At 44.6% G+C, this 16,820-nt stretch overlaps 1 protein-coding gene across 1 annotated transcript in view; it reads left to right on the forward strand.

Annotated features, from left to right (window-relative positions):
• Positions 1 to 827: 827 nt before the first annotated feature.
• SEC24D (SEC24 homolog D, COPII component) overlaps positions 828 to 16,820 on the forward strand; it is a 97,221-nt gene continuing 81,228 nt past the window's right edge. Inside the window, exons 1-6 of the mRNA XM_006112609.3 lie at positions 828 to 985; positions 5,508 to 5,701; positions 9,642 to 9,768; positions 12,777 to 12,925; positions 15,204 to 15,482; positions 16,090 to 16,211. Of these exons, the coding sequence (XP_006112671.3) occupies positions 5,551 to 5,701; positions 9,642 to 9,768; positions 12,777 to 12,925; positions 15,204 to 15,482; positions 16,090 to 16,211 (828 nt within the window). The 5' untranslated portion in view covers positions 828 to 985; positions 5,508 to 5,550. The remainder of the gene's footprint in view (positions 986 to 5,507; positions 5,702 to 9,641; positions 9,769 to 12,776; positions 12,926 to 15,203; positions 15,483 to 16,089; positions 16,212 to 16,820) is intronic.

Here is a 16,820-nt window from a genome sequence, read left to right on the forward strand (position 1 = left end):
ATCAAACCGCACCTCTGCACCATCATCTAGGCTGTCAGTATTGTGCCCTCTGAAGGATCAGAGGCTACATCATGGGCAGCGGGTATGCTAGGCAAGGGAAGGCATTGCCTTCCCAAACTGATAGCCTGGCCTTGCCCACACTCCACCCCTAGAATGCCTCCCCGTCTCCTGGGGCCAGGGAGGTTGGGGCTGCATGCTCCACCTCCCCGTGGTGCTGGGGGGCAAGGCAACTTGGCTCCTGCAGGAGGGCAGGGCCTGGGCAGAAGGAATGGGGCTGGAGGCAGCTGCTTTTGCCCACCACCCATGGGCTACATCCCCCAAATGTTAAAGTGCCCTCACAATCTTGCCATCCCTACACATGCTGAGAGCACGAGCAAATCCTCAACGGGAAAAACCAAAACAACCCAAAGGGATGGTTTCAAAATGAGCTTTAAACAACAGAGAGTCCATCTCCCTGCCTAACTGGAGCCTGCGGGGGGGGGGGGCATGTTTCCCAGCTCCCCCCCACCACGCCCAGCCTCAGGGGCACAGACTCCCCGGACTCCAGGCGCTGGGGCTTGTAGAAAACACTAACTAGCGCCACCCTGCCGCTTCTTCAAGTTCTCCCCCCCCCCCGCGCTCCCGAAGGCTGCAGCGCCGCACTGCAAGGGCAGGACCGGGCAGCTCCCCTCTGTCGGCCCTTCCCCGCGCGCTGCAGGGAGGTGCGGGCGGCGGCTTCGGGGCCGTCACTGCGCCTGCTCGGCCTCCGCTCTCGGGCATGCGCCTGCGCGCGGGAGCGTGGCCCGAGCCGGGCTGCGGGCGGCGGCGCGTGCCCGCGGCGGCTCCCGGCGCTCGCGCTCGCCGTGTTAGACGTGGCAGTTCCCTGGGCGGCCGCGAGCGCAGAGGAGCCGGGAGCCTCGCGCCGGAGCCAGCTGCGGTGTGAGCGGCCCCGCGCGTGCGAGCCACAGAGACACCACGGGGGCGGGGGGCTGCACGCCGCGCGCAGGTAATGGCAACCCGGGGCAGCCGTGGGGAGCAGGGTGCGCGGCCGGCCGGCACGCACCGCTAGCGGGGAGTGCATCCTATCTACTGCCTGGGAAGGGGCAGCGGGGCCGGGCCGCCCTGTATGCACAGCGCTGGTGGGGGGCCTGCAGGGTGGTGCACTACCCATGTGTACAGCTTGAGGGGTGCGGCGAGAGGGGGCACCCTGAATGCACAGCTGTGGGGATTTGGTAGTGCAGCCTATATACACATCATTGGAGGACAGCCGGAGGTGCGACTTATATAAGCTTCACTGGAAAGTTGGGGAGGGAATGGAATAGTACATTTAATATAATAAATATACACGGGGTGCATAAGGTTTATACAGCACTGGAGACCTGGGAGAGGCGTTCATCCTATATATGTATAGTGCTGGGAGTTGTTCTATACATACAGAGTTGGGCATACTTGCATGATGTATGCACAGAATTGGGGAGCAGCAGTGGAATGCATCTTATACACACATCCCAGAGTGAGAGGTGTGCTGGAGAGGGATGGGATGTACATGGGATTGGGTAGTAGTGCCATCAGGGGAGCATGCACCTTATAGGCACAAAACTAGGGGGGAGCCCATGTTGAGGTGTGTGTGTGTGTGTGTGTGTGTGTGTGTGTATGTATGTGTGTATACATGCATAACTCAGGTGGGGGAGGAGTGTGTCTCATACTCAGCACTATTAAGGGGAAGCAGGAAGGTGCATTCTATACACAGTATAGTAATGAGATGATGAAGAAGAATGGCATTGCTGTAGTGTTACAATAGTACTGTGTTGTAATAGTATTTGTTATATTGAAATAATAAATGTTTGCAGTCTTAATAAATTAGGAGGGAATTTTAAATGTACCCTTCCACAACTCCTTACAAGATGAATCAACTCTAATTAAATAGATTTTTACATACATGCTATCTTCAAGGCTTTTAGCTTGGACAGCTTTCTTGGGAGGGGTATAGTACAATTTTAGCATTTAATTATCTAAGTTAGTTTTTAAGATGCTAGGGACAGAGACCCTCTCTAGCTTTATGCTTTTTACAACATCAAACACCACTAGCACTTAAATCATGAAAATAATAACCAATTCCCTTGCATTGGTGTGAGGGTGTTTTATGTTATATTTACACATCCCTGATCTTACAACTTCACCTTTGTGGATTGGTCTTTGTGCTTTTGCAGAGCCACATTGATTTCAGTGGAATTCTGTATGGGCACAGCAGTTATACTGAATGAACTTAACTGCGGGATTGCAAGGTAGCTGACTGGTAATATCATTTGAATTAAGTGGTGTTAGGGAGTGTGTGGGTTTGGGAGGGAGGTAGTGGCTTGGAACAGGCTTCACTATGTGTTCTGTATGTATATCTCTGGATGAGGGGGTCTTTATTATGATAATGTGAAGTAGAATATAGGAGCTGGCATTATGTGTGTTTGAGAGTCCCTCTCCTTCTTACACACAATCTCTGTTTTTAATACGTGTGGGAAGTTTGACGTGGCAGGTTTTTTTTTTTCTTTCTTTCTGTGGTTGAGAAGTGGAGGAAGTCGTTTCCCCTGGATACTGTCTAAAAAGGCTACTGAAACATCCTCAGAGTGAACATCTTTCCCTCCTTACGTATTGTGCTTTAGTGCTGACTGTTAGGTAAATCTATGTGAGAGTGACCAAAGCTCATGTTGCCACGTCTCTCTCTGCTGTAGGGAAAAAAAAAAAAAAGTACTACCGCAGTAACAAAGCACCCTCTAGGCTTTCTCTTTTTCCAAGCCTTACCCTAGTAAGTAAAAACAAATGACAGCTCTATCATCTTATTTGTTTGCAGTTGCTTATCAGTCAACAAAAATATATAAACAATTAGGGAGTTTTATGTATGAAACTGTGGTTAGCTCTGGAGGACTGGGTGTAAAGAGCTTTGGGACGTGTTCCCTTTTCAGTCACTGATTTCTTGTCTAAATTGGAAGGACACTTAGGCAACATTTTCCAGGAATGTCCACTAATTTGAGGTGCCACTTTTTTTTATTATTATTATTATTATTTGATGTGTGCACAACTTAAGGCCCTGTCGAGAAGTGATGAGTACTTCCTGATTTCCCCTGGAGCTTTGAATGCTCAGTGTCTCTGAACAATCAGTCGCTTATTGGTTACCAAAAATCAGTTAACTTTTTTGTTCAAATTTTGACTTTGATCTTTCTGGTTTGATTTCTTCACTATGCAAAAAGGGATAAAGATAATGACCTAACAAAGCTGGGCAAGTAAATCATTTTAATGTCAGTAAAACATTTTCATTTATCATAATGAAAGGTTCCATGTAAATGCAAAGTACAGTTTGCACCTCCCTGGTCCAGCGCCCTCAGGACCTGAGTGGAGATGAGCCAGGGGAGGTCAATACACCCCTTATGCCTGCCTTGCTCCCAAGGCTGGGGCTCCCTACCCTGCTGCTTAGATCCACTAGCAGTGGTCCGGTTGGGGGTCCCTGCACTGCTGCCCACCACTTCCATCTGAGGTTCCTAGCCAGGACTACCTGACTGCTGCCGGACCTGCCACTGCCAGAGATTCCCTGGGGTTCCCCAGCCTGGGGCCACCCGACTGAAGCTATCTCTGTTGCCGCCAGGAAATTCCCTGGGGTTCCCTGGCCAAGATTTCTGGGCTCCTTCCTGGCCCTGCTGTCACCGGGGATTCCTGAGCTGGGGGCAAATGGCCATTTTGGCCCTGCTGCTACTGGAGGTTAGCTGGGATTTCCCAGCTACCATGTAGCCCCAGTGATGCCGGAGATTCCTCGACCAGGGCAGAGACTTCCTGGCCACCACCTGGTCCTGCTGGCATCGGGGCCTTCAGCCGGGGCTCCCCAGTCCTGTGTTCTCCTGGCTGGCTCCCACTCCCAGCCTCTGGGGCTCTTTGGTCCAGCGACATTTGTGGTCCTGCTGGACTGCGTATATTGCCGGACCAGAGTATTCCTGATTTGGGAGGTTCAACCTGTATTGCCATGAAATGTGGCAGTCGAGCTCATTACTGCCGTATATGTAAAAGTTGATAATACTCATCTTTAATGGTTAGCCCTACCCAGGGGAAAAGCACTGTTAAGTATGCTTGTAAATAAGACCTTCCTGTAAACAGATACCCAAAGAGCTAGGACAGGCGAGATCCAGTCTTAAAACACAATGAAATAAAATTCCTGGCATCAGAAGGTTTGAAGACTGAAGTCACGTGTGTGTTGGCTTTTGTTTCTCCTCAAATAAAGCACTAGTAAAAGGGGAGCAGGAGAAGGCAAGAGTGGTAGCTATAGTAGCTCTGTGGCTAGATGCTGGCAGTACCCTGGAAGGGGAGGCAGTTTTTTGTCTGTTGAAACACTTACGCATTTACTAGAAGGATCCATGTTGTGGTGACGTTGAACAGGTTTGTCAGGCCTGGGCAATCAATGGAAAACAAATTTGAGTTTGCCAGGGAGTAAAAAAGCAGAAAGATAAAGGTAGTTGGTTGGCTGGCTGGGGGCTTTAAAGGCTAATTGGAGAGAGCCAGTGCAAGCCACCACCAGGTGTGAATATGAACCTGGGGTTGGTTAGGAAGCAGGTCTCTTGTACCCTGTAATTGTGTTCTCTGAGCCTCCCATGCCTCACTGTCCATCCTGCCTTGCTGTGACCAGAGGTTGGCTGGGAAGTCTGTGAGGAGCAAAGCTGGGTAGCAGGGAGTCAGACTGAGCAATTGGGGTAGAAAGGCCCTGTCAGATAAGTGAAACAACTGGTGATTGACTTACCTGCCACCTTCTCTTGGAGTACTAAAAATGGCTGCAGCAAGAACCGTGAATAACTTTTTCTTCTGCTCAAATCTGAAAACAGGTCAAAGCCTGAGATGTGATGATAATGCAAATGGGCGAGCTTCAGGATTTACATAATTATAGAGATGAGTTCACCTCTGTGTGGTAGGCTCTTTGCCTCAGCTAAATAAGCATGAAAGGGACTTGACTCTTCCCTCACTACTTGGATGGGAATGTGACTGGTTCAGGAGGCTCGCTGGACAGTTGGCTCTATGCCTCCCTCCTCTTCTGCAAGACACCATTGGTGCAGGGAATGTATTGGGTTAGGAAGGGTAGTCATTGGAGTGGTTCTACCACTTTCTGGTTCTGTCTTTCTTACCCTTCTTATGTATCCTGTGGCATCCGTGGTGTTTGGGAAGTGAACCCACAGTCTGTCTTTTGGGGGAGCAAATGAAGCCTGTTCTGTCTCCTTCCAAATAGAATCCTTTAAGGCATTTTCTCCCACTGAGATCGGTCCCCAAAAAACAAATCCTAACTCTAATCTTTTTTCCAGAGGACCAAGTGACTATGTCCAGATAAACTAAGTGACTTGTTCAAATTCACACAGTCAGGCTGTGGAAGAGATGGGAACAAATTTGTTCTCTTGACTTCCAGGTTGCGGTTGTGTCGAGGAGTCCATTTCATCCCTTTTAGTAACACAAATGAGAGTCTTGTAGGATGCTATAAGTTGGAGTTGATGGAAATCTTTTCTTTACAGGCTCATCAGGAAGATTCCCATTTGGAATGAGAATAGTATTGGAATGAGTCAACAAGGTTATGTTGCCACGCCTCCCTATTCCCAATCCCAACCGGGTATTGGAGGTTTTTCTACAGGCTTTGGTGCACCCACTTCTTCGCCTCTTTATGGGCATTATGGTGACACAAACCCCTCGTACTCAGCACCTCCATCAGGTAAGGCAATAGTACTGTGTAGCATATGTTTGGGGCCTGAGTTTTATTTGTATTGAATCTCATGTAATCACTTACCCCAGTGAAGAATGCTCCATTTTGATTTGGTGGTGTTTTATACTAACATTGCACTTGTGCAGAGCAAGAAAGAATCAGACATTCTTACGCTGCATGTGAATTTTGATTTGCAGGGAACAGGTAGTAGTGTTTGTGTTTGGATACCACAGTACAGTAAAACTCCATTGGTCCAGCATCCAATGATCCGGCACTTCTGATGGTCCAGCACCATCGGGAACCTGGAAGTGCTCGGGGCAGCCGGACAATTGGAGCCGCTCTGCGCCCTGCTTCCCCGATTCAGCCGCTGCTGAAACTGCCCAGCAGCTGAATCAGGGAAGCCGGGGGCAGAGTCGCTGGGGTGCTGCCAGGTTGGTCCCGTAGCTCTGTCCCTCGGGGCTGCGGGACCAACCCGGCAGCACCCCAGCTGCTCTGCCCCAGGTGCCCCGATTCAGCTGCTGCTGAAACTGACCAGCGGCTGATTCCGGGAAGCCCGGGGCAGAGCAGCTCTGCCCGGGCTTCCTGGAGTCAGCCGCTGATCAGTTTCAGCAGCGGCTAACTTGGGGACGCCTGGGACAGAGCAGCTGGGGTGCTGCCGGGTTGGTCCTGCAGCACTGAGGGGCGGCGCTACGGGACCAACCGGGCAGCACCCCGACTGCTCTGCCGCAGGCGTCCCCGATTCAGCCGCTGCTGAAACTGATGAGCAGCGACTGAATTGGGGATGCCTGGGGCAGAGCCAGACTATTGGAAGGGGGGGCTATGAAGTGGCATCCACCCCACCCCACCCCAGACCCCTCATAGCCCCCCCCCTTCTGATAGTCCGGCATATGTGATAATCCGACACCCCCTGGGTCCTAAAGGTGCCGGATTATCGGAAGTTTACTGTAATATGACATTGCTTAATTTGAACAGACAAAAAGGGTTCCATTTCTTTTCTGAAAACAGAGAGAACTGTTTTCTGAGCTAATCTCTGTTGATGGGAGATGCCCACTTCAGCAGAAAACAACTCATTTCTGTAGGACCAGTAATTGATTAAAAAAATGAACGAGATTCTAACCAGAATCTTGACTCCGACCATACAGTTAGTATTGTACAGTTGAGATTCTTTTTTTCACTGGTGTGGTTAGTTGAAAAGAGGAAAATGTAAGCCAGCTATCTCTGATCATATAGGAGCCAATTGTCTCCTAATAGGGAAAATAACCTAGCAAGTTTTAATAGGCTGGGTGGGAAGTTGCACTTTATCTCAGCATGATGATTAATACACTGTAATTGACAAACATCAGAAAAAGCAAGCAGGACAAACGCCTAGGTGAAGCAAATATTTTTACTTGCACATATGTCATCGTACAAAATTAAAAAGAAATTGCCAAACTGGGGCTTCAGATTTTTTAAAGTAAAGCATGCATTTGAACTTAACATAGGGCGGACACTGATCTTGGTCATTTTTTTTGCAATGGCACCTTATATAAGAACTGATTCTCCACTCACTGACTTGTGTAAATAAGGTATAATTTCAACGATGTTAAGGGAGTATACCTGAGAGAAGAATCAGGGCACTAGCTTTTAACCAAAGAGTCAGACTTCAGAAAGGAGGTAGAAAGACCTAACACGTTGTTGGGCAAGATACTGAGTCTGCAAAGGGAAATGACAGAAGTTTCGGCCAGTATCACAGATGCACGTAGAGCACTTAGTGAAATATTAAAGGTGTTGGAGCAGTTCATATTATTTATAGCAAATGGATAAGAGAGGACTATAAGAAGATGAAAACTTAGATTAAGCTTTACATTTCTCAGATGTTGGGCAGGATCAGCAGCTTAGTAGAAGACTGATGTCTACACTTTGTTGAACAGCCTACCTACTTTTCTTGCTCTAATGGAAGAAGAGTCCGGAACAAATTCAGCCTAGAGGGAGGAGCCAGAACACTCTGTCAAATACAGTGCAACCTTTATTCCAAGACTGAGTTTGGCCAAGATATCCTAAATGAAATAGAAGAGCCTCTAGAAATTTGAAGTTTGTTTTATTTGGAAAGTTCAGAAAGGAAAGTACCAAAGTTAATAGCCATGCAAACTTCAAGGAAAGTTAACCTAAACAAATCCAAGAGACGTGGATAGGAACATTAGTTGCATTATTGGTCACTATAAATTGTAATCTCTGTACAGTTGGTCAGCAGTCTGGATTTCTCAATGTTTAAGTTGAGAACTGGTAATATAGGAATACTGGTTATAGGTGAGGAGGTATTCTTATGATAAGCCTGTGTTGTCAAGCACTTTTGAAAAACACCATCTTACTTATTGAGGAAAACCAAAGCTTAATTATCAGTGTTTCTTTTTTCTTACTAAGAAGCTTAGTGAAGAGGAGGGTGCAAATTTCCAGGTAAGATTTCAATATAAAGTTGCTCAGGTTCTCTCTTACACTAATTTGGAGGCTCTCTTTCCTAGTTATTTTTTTTTCTCATCTTCCCCTTCTTGCTTTTTCTGCCCTACTATTTTTTCACATAAGGATCCATTTCACCTTCCTACTGTTTTCCTCTGCTTTAGTACACACTATTTTTCCTTCTTCTCTTCGTCCCATTTTTCTCCTTTGTTCCATTGTATTAATCTTGGTGCAAGAACCTGCTACAGCTTATCATGAAGGGTAATGTGAGGGCATGGAGTGAAATGAAGCAACATAGACAGACAATGAGAGGGAAGTTTGAGATGAGGATAGGGATGGGAATGGGTAACCAGTTGCCTAGTAAGTATCACCATTATCAGGTACTGGTTAACTGGTAATTGGGAACAGCCTCCTCTCCCCTTTTCCCTTCATCCACAGCCTGCTGTGGTCAGAGGGCTGCTTGTATCCTGCAGAGGACAGGATCTGGCCATCCAGGCATGGGAACAGGGGTAGGAAGGAGCAGGAGCTGGAGTCGAGTCCAACCAGGCTGGAGGTGTCCCCTATGGGATCCTGATTAATCAGTTAAGTGGTTAAACTTAAGGTTTAACCAGTTAACTGGGATTTTACAAACCTAGTTGTGGAGAGGCCTGGGATCTGCCAGAGAGGAGGTATTTAGATGGGGGTTAGAGAAATAGTTAAAAAGAGGCGGCACTAACATAAAAATTACTGAGCAAGCTGTTTCAGGGGAAACTGAACCTTGAAGGGCAGCATGTAAGGAGCTTTGCTGCAAGGGACATAAAGCGTATGACTAGTGAGGTTAGCCACTGGGACACTGATAAGGGGATACAGTTTGGGTACCTGGAAAAAGGGGAGGCAGCCCTCCAGTTTGAGGAGCTGCCGTTTGTGGGTGAATCTGTTGGAAAGAGGTCTTATTGTTGTGCCAAAGCAAAGGAGACTCATTAACCAGAGAGAGATGAAGGGGATGCCGGAGACAAAGCTGGAGTTTGCAGTAGAGGAGAGGAGCCGTTGGGGTGGCACAGCATGTTGTTGAAAAAGCTTTTTATTCTGCTGGTAACTTACAATTTATTTTTCTTAGCAGGTATTTAATGTTACCTTATTTTTATATTCTGTTTGTTCCAGTCAAATTTTTGGATTTACCTTCTTTAATAAAGTCGAAAATTTAACTTTAACGCCCTAGCCTAACTGGGGCTGCACCATCTCTTTGTTAATGTGTGCTAACAAGCACAGAATATAAACTAGCATCCTTGAAATCAATAAAGGAAGGGAAATGTTGAAAGAGAGGCTGGTGAGAAGAAAGGAATAAATGATAAGCATTGTTGATGGATTTTTTTTTTAATTTCTGTGGCTGGCTCTGAATTCATCTAATCTTGCCTCTTGCTATCAAAACTTTCATTCGTACATATCCTGATGGTTATGTTCCAGTGAATCACCATTTAATGTGGGAATTTGCACTTTTACATTTATTATAAATGTATTTGAATGTGACTTATTTTAGGTATGTTGAAAGGTACTGTGCCTTTTGGGTCCTCTGCTCCTGTTGGATCGCCACCTCCTGGGACCCACCATTACAGCCAGACTAATCTCCAGAATGGCCCCCGTTCCAGTGGACATCAGCCACACAGGTGATCGTCAAGAAATAGCATAACTTTCAGATAACTTTCAGAGGAGGGCTGGAGCAGCATACCATCCATTGGGGGCAGAAGGCTGCTCTAGTCTCGCAAGGGTCCCACCATAGACAGGAGCTGCTATGGCAATATGTTTAGCCAGTTATCCAATTAAATGAGATTTTACATCCCTAATTGAAGCATGGACTGCTGTTATCTTCAGACATTTCTAATTTGGGAACTGTTTAGTATTCCAGCTTTTAAGTGTGTTGAAAGTATATTTTGGGTTGCAAGTTGCTTTGAAATGGTTAGCCAGTCTCCAAGGGATAGGAGAAGGGAGAGATGGTCCAAGAAGGAGTAGGTCAATTTAAAAGTTACTTAGGAACTATTCTTTTATTTCCAATGTCTGTTTCGAATAATTTTTAAGGTGGAAACATAGATTGTTCTTTAAAAAAATCTGTATTGGTACAAAATTTTACAATTAAAAGCTTTATTCACTGGTACACATTAATAAGCTGTTAGTGCTGAGTTATTGGAATATTTAGTTGATAGAAGGCAATTGGCTTTTGTCCTTTTTCTTGTAGTATATCTATGGTGGGTACCAATAGACTTCTAATATTTATGTTTGTATAAATAGTACATTCTGCTTTTCAGAAGAACAAATCAGACAGAGCAGCTGTTTCAAATGACTGTTATGCTCTGGAATAGCTATTAGGGGTTAGAAGTATAAACCTGATTCACTGGGGGAAAACACAGATCTTTGAGTTCCTGGATCAAGTAACTATCTAATGTAGACTGAGGAATAATTTGTACCATGTGTTTCATACAACCTTTACGTAGGAATATTCCCTGAGTAGAGAACCACCTATGACCTTTTTTCTGTGTCTGATTAAAAGTATAAAAATAGAAAGTGAAACAGCACTTAGAAAAGCTTTAGTATTATTACACTTCTTTTTGTCTCCTCTACTTGGAGGAGACAAAGGCAACAAACAGGTGTGAGGAATACCATCTGTTATAGAAGTTACAGAAGATTAATGTATCTTTCTTAGTCAAGTTTTCTTGTAACTATAACCACTTGGTTCTTTATATAATGATGAATGCATGTCATCAGTTGCCAGTGAATTGAGGTTAGAAGCTTGTGCGTGTCTATGCATCAATATTTCGTTTTCCTGCTTAGCAGTTTCTTTAAGCCAACTTCCAACATCACGGACAAAACTCAACAGGGCGCACTAAAGATGTGTCATAATGATGCTCTGTCCAATTCTTGGAGACTGATGGCTGCCTTTTCTTGGTGTAATTCCCATGATTTCTTTTGTAGAGGAAGGATGATGTTTAGTGAGCTTTGATAGCTATTTATGCAAAAGCTAGAGTGAAGAGGAAGGGTTACAGGATGGGGTAGAAAAAGAAGAGAATGAAAGGAAATAGGGAAAGGAGAAAATGAAGATGGCAGAAGAGGGATAAGCAGAGAATGTGGAGGAAGATAATGACAAGGTATGAAGACAATGGAGAAAGTTAACCACAGAGTGGTTCAGTTTCATAATTCGTATTTTGTATAGTTATAAAAAAATATGTATGTAGCTTCCTTAAAACCTAAAATAGCTTGAATAAAATTGCTTTCATGGAATAAGAAAAGAATTGTATAGTAAGTTTCTAAATTTATAATCGTAACTATGTTTGGTTGCATTTCCTTTATTTAATTTGGTGCTTCTAGCAGCAGTATCTTAGCCATCAGATAGTCAAACTACTAATGTATTTGTTTTCAGTTGTCATCCAGATATATTTGTGAATGGTTTATTTTAAATTAAAATATATTTTATATGTTCCATTTAGATATCAAAATTAGGAAGCTTCAATTATTCCTAGTAATGTTAAAGAATTTAGAGACACCAGCTCATATTGGATCCCCATTGCTTTATGCCTAAACATTTCAGTAAGAGACAGTCCCTGCTCTGAGCTGCTTGCTGCCTAAATAGGCAAGATAGACAAAGAATGGGAGGGGAGCCACGAGCACTGAGTAGAGTAGCAAGGTGACTGACCTAATGTCACACAGCAGGTCAGTGGAGATGTCAGGACTAGAATTTAACTCTTCTGATAACTGCTGTAGGCTATGTACCATATCTTTATCCTATCCCTATGTACTGCGTATGTTCTCACATTAGAAGGAATTGGTAGTTTAGTTCAGGCTATCCCTAGAACAGAATGGCAAGAAAACAAAGTTATTCCTTTTAAAGGAAAGAGGGGTCCCTCTTTGTTCACAAGTGAATTATGGTCAGAACAGTATAGAAGTCTTTCCCCTGGTGGTGGTCAAACAGGTCAACATTCTAGCCTTACCCCTTCCCCCCCGCCCTCCCAAAATTAAGAAAATATGTAGTAGGAAAAAGGGCTTGTGGGTAGGGTGGTCTACTATTTCCCTCTCTGAACGTTACTAGAGTTGTATTTCTTTCCTGTACCCCACCCCTTTTCCTGCCTTCAATACCTTCTCTTTCCTCCAGATTCTCTTCTCTTTTGGCTTCTGCCACAGATGCATGGAGAACACCACCCACTGTTTCCCCACATGCTGTTCCTCCTTCCTTCCTCCACATACAGAGATTCTTCAATTGTCTCCCCATAATCCCCTCCCACCCACCCTGAGAGATGCCAGCTAAGACTGACCCCTTGTCCTCATAGATGGAGAATGGGTCAGATGATTTGACGTTAGGGTTCAGAATTTCAAAAGCACTTCTTAAAGTGCACCAGCAAAATCATACACACACAGGCTCCCTTCACATTTAATCACTTCTATTAAGCTATTGTGTGTGCGCAAATGAATACTTGCTCTCTTTATAGGCACATAGCTGTGTGCACACTTCATTTCTATTGTAACAAAAATATACTTTGTCTAGGGACAACCAGAGGTGATTCCTTTGTAACTTTGGCCTTTATAGTCAGCAGTTTCAGAATCATGTGTGAGGATAAATTAGACTGAGTTGTGATTGGCTCAGCTGAAATGATTTCTTTTTATATAACAAATTAATTTCTCTTCTCAGGTTTCAAGGCCCTTCACCTCCTAACAATGCATCACCTTCCTATCCCCCGTATTGCCCTCAGTTACAGCCATCCTACCCAAATACTGCGTCCTCTTCATCCACAGCACAACTGGCTAATCAACTCAGCACTCTGCAGATGAATAACTATGGTAATGATTGGTTACCATTTATCTGTTTTCTTTGGCTAAAATATGGTGAAAGAGCAAAGAGTTAATTTTGATTATTTTAATATTGTTAAATCGGTCAAAAGTAAGATCTGTACAGATTGTACCTCCAAAATCTGGCACACTCTGGTCTGGTATCATCCGTGGTCCAGTAAGACCATGGATGCTCCTGGGGCAGAGAGCCTGGGAGCCTAAGGACAGGAAAGCCAGCTGGGTGGGGCATCAGGGTCGGCAGTCCAGCTGGGGGCAGCACAGGACCAGGGCTGCAGCCCTTCAGCAGCCTCCAGCAGCCCTCGGGAGAGCGGGCCTGAGGCTGGATCCCCACAGGAGCACGGGGCTAGAGTCCCCTCAGCACCCTAGGAGCCCTGGGCCAGGGCTGGAGCCCCGTGGCTGCCTCTGGCTGCACTGGGTTGGAGTTGGGGCTGCAGCTGCATGGGGCTGGAGCTGAGGTCAGAGCCCCATGGCTTCCGCCCCTGGCTGCATGGTCGGGGTTGGAGCCCCAGCCCTGTGGCTGCCCCCAGCTGCGTAGGGCCGGAGCCCCACCCTCGCAGCTGTTCCTGGCTGCGTGGCACCGGAGTCCCGTAGCAGGAACCAGCACTTGTGCCACCCAGGTAGCCAGCAATAGCTGGGGAGAAAAACAGCTCAGCCAGGTTGAGGGGTAGAGTGAGGCAGGGTTGCCTGCTGGGGCATCCTGTCAGCTGCAGGCGATGTGCTTGGAGCCAGTGGCAGGACACCTCTCCTGGTTTGGCAAGTTCACTCATTCGGGACTGGTCAGGTCCTGACTATGCTGGACCATGGTCTCTTTGAGACCACCCTGTGTTGAGCATTTTTACTTACCTAAAAACTTAAATTCATCCCAGTGTACTGTGAGTACAAATGCACAGTGGTGTTATACCATCTTTCCACACGGCTAGATTTGGTCCATCATTTTTATGATACTTCTGTGAAATGTTTCAGATGAGGCAAAAAGAATTGATTTGTGTTACAGATAATAGTGGCCCTTGAGAGAGAGATTGTGAAGGGGGTTTTTTTTTTTTAAACCATTCTCCTGTCTTTTAAGCATAGACATTAAATACTCCTTAGTCTATTGAAGGTATGAGTTTTATACTGCTCTGTCTTTTTCCTGCTTAGAATGCCTTTTCTTTTGTAGCTCAGCAGTCAACCAGAATATTAGTGTAAAATTTTAGGCACTAGATCAACAGCTAATCTAAATTGGTCTATGTCCATGGAACTAAGCATTTAGTTGGGTATGTCAGTTCATACCAGATGACGATATGATGGTCTTTTGTGTGCGAGGGTTTTGTTTTCAATTAAGATGTTTGACTCAAGATCTTTAAGTGTTTGTATAACAAGTTATTAACAATTGTTTGCTCAGAAAGCTTTTGAGTTTTGTTTGACTTATTGTTAGCTGTCCTGAAAATGTTTCTTATGAGGTCTTTCAGGTGAAATTTTACTCAAAATGTAGGTTTTGTAAAAACAAACATTTATAAGATGTAAGTGTCAAAGAAATGTTTCTATAACTGTGATAATTCCATTTGGAAATTAAGATGTGAATGGGTGATGCTTACTGGGTACTGGTTAACCAGTATCCAAAAGTACCCTGGGGAGAGGGGCAGTAAGAGCGAGCCTCACGCCATGGGGGGCCTGGAGCAGAAGCAGGCCCACATCAATGATTAAGTGATTAACTGGGATTTTACATCTCAATTGAAAATAGGTTGTTTTTTTTCTTATAAGCATTCCCATGCAGAGTGTGTAAAACATACACTGCAGCATTTAGGAGATGAGAACCTGACATTTGAAGATGATTTTAAATATGAAATGGGTGACATGTTTTTCCCCCCAGTGGACTAATCGTAGCAAATTGGTGAAAGTAAACATGGTGTAAAAAAGAAATCAGACAGGTTAGTGTCTTTTGGCTTTAATAACCTAAGCCTAAATTTTCAAAAGTAAGTAGTCCCCAGATCAAGACATTTTAAAGACATTTTTTTCAGAGGATTATTACTCAATGTTTTGTGAAAAACAGACCTTACTGTCAAGTTAGGCCCCCAAGAGTACTAGTTGCTTTAGAAATCTTAAACTGTGAGATGTCATTTGTAACATGTCTAAGGATTATTATAAATACAACTTCAGAGGCACTGTCAGTTTAAGTTGTAGTATTCTTACACAGGCTGCAAATATATTGGCAATTAAGAACATTAAATGACTGTTAGCATGTTATCATTTTTCAGATGATTTGATATATAAAAGTAATGTTCTTGCACAGGTCCTGGTGCTACTCAGAGTTCTCTCATGCCTTCTGGGAGTCCGGCATCTTTTCAAGGACCATGTCCTCCACCACCACCAGCAACACAGCAGCAAATGGCCTTGCTACCTGGATCTCAGATTCCTCCTGCACCAGCAAATAATCTCAATGGCATTTCCTCTCCACCCTCACTGCCTCCAATGGCTATGCAGGATGGGATCCTGGGATCTCTACCGGCAAATGCCAACTTGCAGCATCTTCCAGGACAACCCCCAGTGCCTGGGTATCACCCACAGACTGGTATATATGGATGTTTGGTTTCTTATTTAAATCACGTGCATTACATATTGTGCATTAGAACTTTGGCCATCTCTTGAATAAAGCTGAAACTAAAGGTGCAGTTTCACTTTTGACACTCGGCTAATCAGTCATGAGAGGCATTGCTGATTACACCCCAGCAGCCACATGCAGGAGGGACTTTGGTACCTGGACATGTCATACCTAATTTTAGGCTTATCCTTCAATGAATCATGGGTGTAAACGTGCAGGTGTTTTTAATTATGCTTGCAAACCTGCAGCTACAAAAACAGAAAATAAAATCTGAATGTATCATATTATAAAACTACTCTGTACCCTTTTGGGGGGGGCAGGAGAGAAACAGACTGAAAGCGTTAAAGATTTTTTTTTCATAAATACTATTTAAGGGTGATTCTCTCTCTTCCTCTCCCCATCACCTCTCACAAAGCACACTTTGCATGAAGCTGAAAGTAGTAAATACACATATTGTGTTTCAGTAAGATTTGTATGGCAAGATAAAATACACAGATATTGGCTGGAAGAAAGTCAGCACTTCATCATGGAATTAAAACACTTTACATTTGATGAATGGGTTTTTGTCCTTCTGCAGCCAACTTTGGCCCTCAGATGGCAGGCTCTCAGCTCTCTTATCCTGGTGCCTTTCCTGGAGGTCCAGGACAGCTTGCTGGTCCACAGCAGAGGAAGCTTGATCCAGACTCCATCCCAAGCCCAGTAAGTAATACAACATTTAGTTTTGTAGTGAACTGCATTCCTATTAGAATGTAACAAATACCAAAGCTCACTGTGTTTTTACATTGTTGGGGGGGTTTAGACATTTAAAATGTGCCATGCCACAGAACTCCTAGAAAATGTTCATAATGTAACCTAAGTCTTTAATTATGCGGTATTCTGTGCTTAGAGGAGTGTTTTGTCAGTTTTAGATAAAGTGACAGCAATGTGTAACTTTAGTGTCATTTTTTTGAAAAATCCCTGATTCTTATTAGTATAAACTTTTCTAGCCTGCTAATGTATTGGTTTTTTTATGTGAATTCTCTTCTGTGATCTTACCGCACGGTTCCCTTCAGAAACATCTGATCTGTTCCCAGGGATTCAGTCACACAGTTGCTACTCACAAACACTTCAGATAAACTACCATCCTCTGTTACTCCACAAAGAGCTAAAACTTTAATTGCATCTGAAATACGCTCATTTGAGCTAAGTTCCCAGAAGACTAGAAAAATCACTCAGATTCACTGGGGAATCGATAAATGATAGACAGTGAAGCAGCCAAAAACAGCCCTCTCTGACATGCCCCTGACTGAGAAGGAGAAAAACACTCCC

The sequence above is a fragment of the Pelodiscus sinensis genome, chromosome 4, assembly GCF_052426305.1.
Source record: "Pelodiscus sinensis isolate ZL-2025 chromosome 4, ASM5242630v1, whole genome shotgun sequence".
In the NCBI taxonomy this organism is placed as follows: Eukaryota; Metazoa; Chordata; order Testudines; family Trionychidae; genus Pelodiscus; species Pelodiscus sinensis.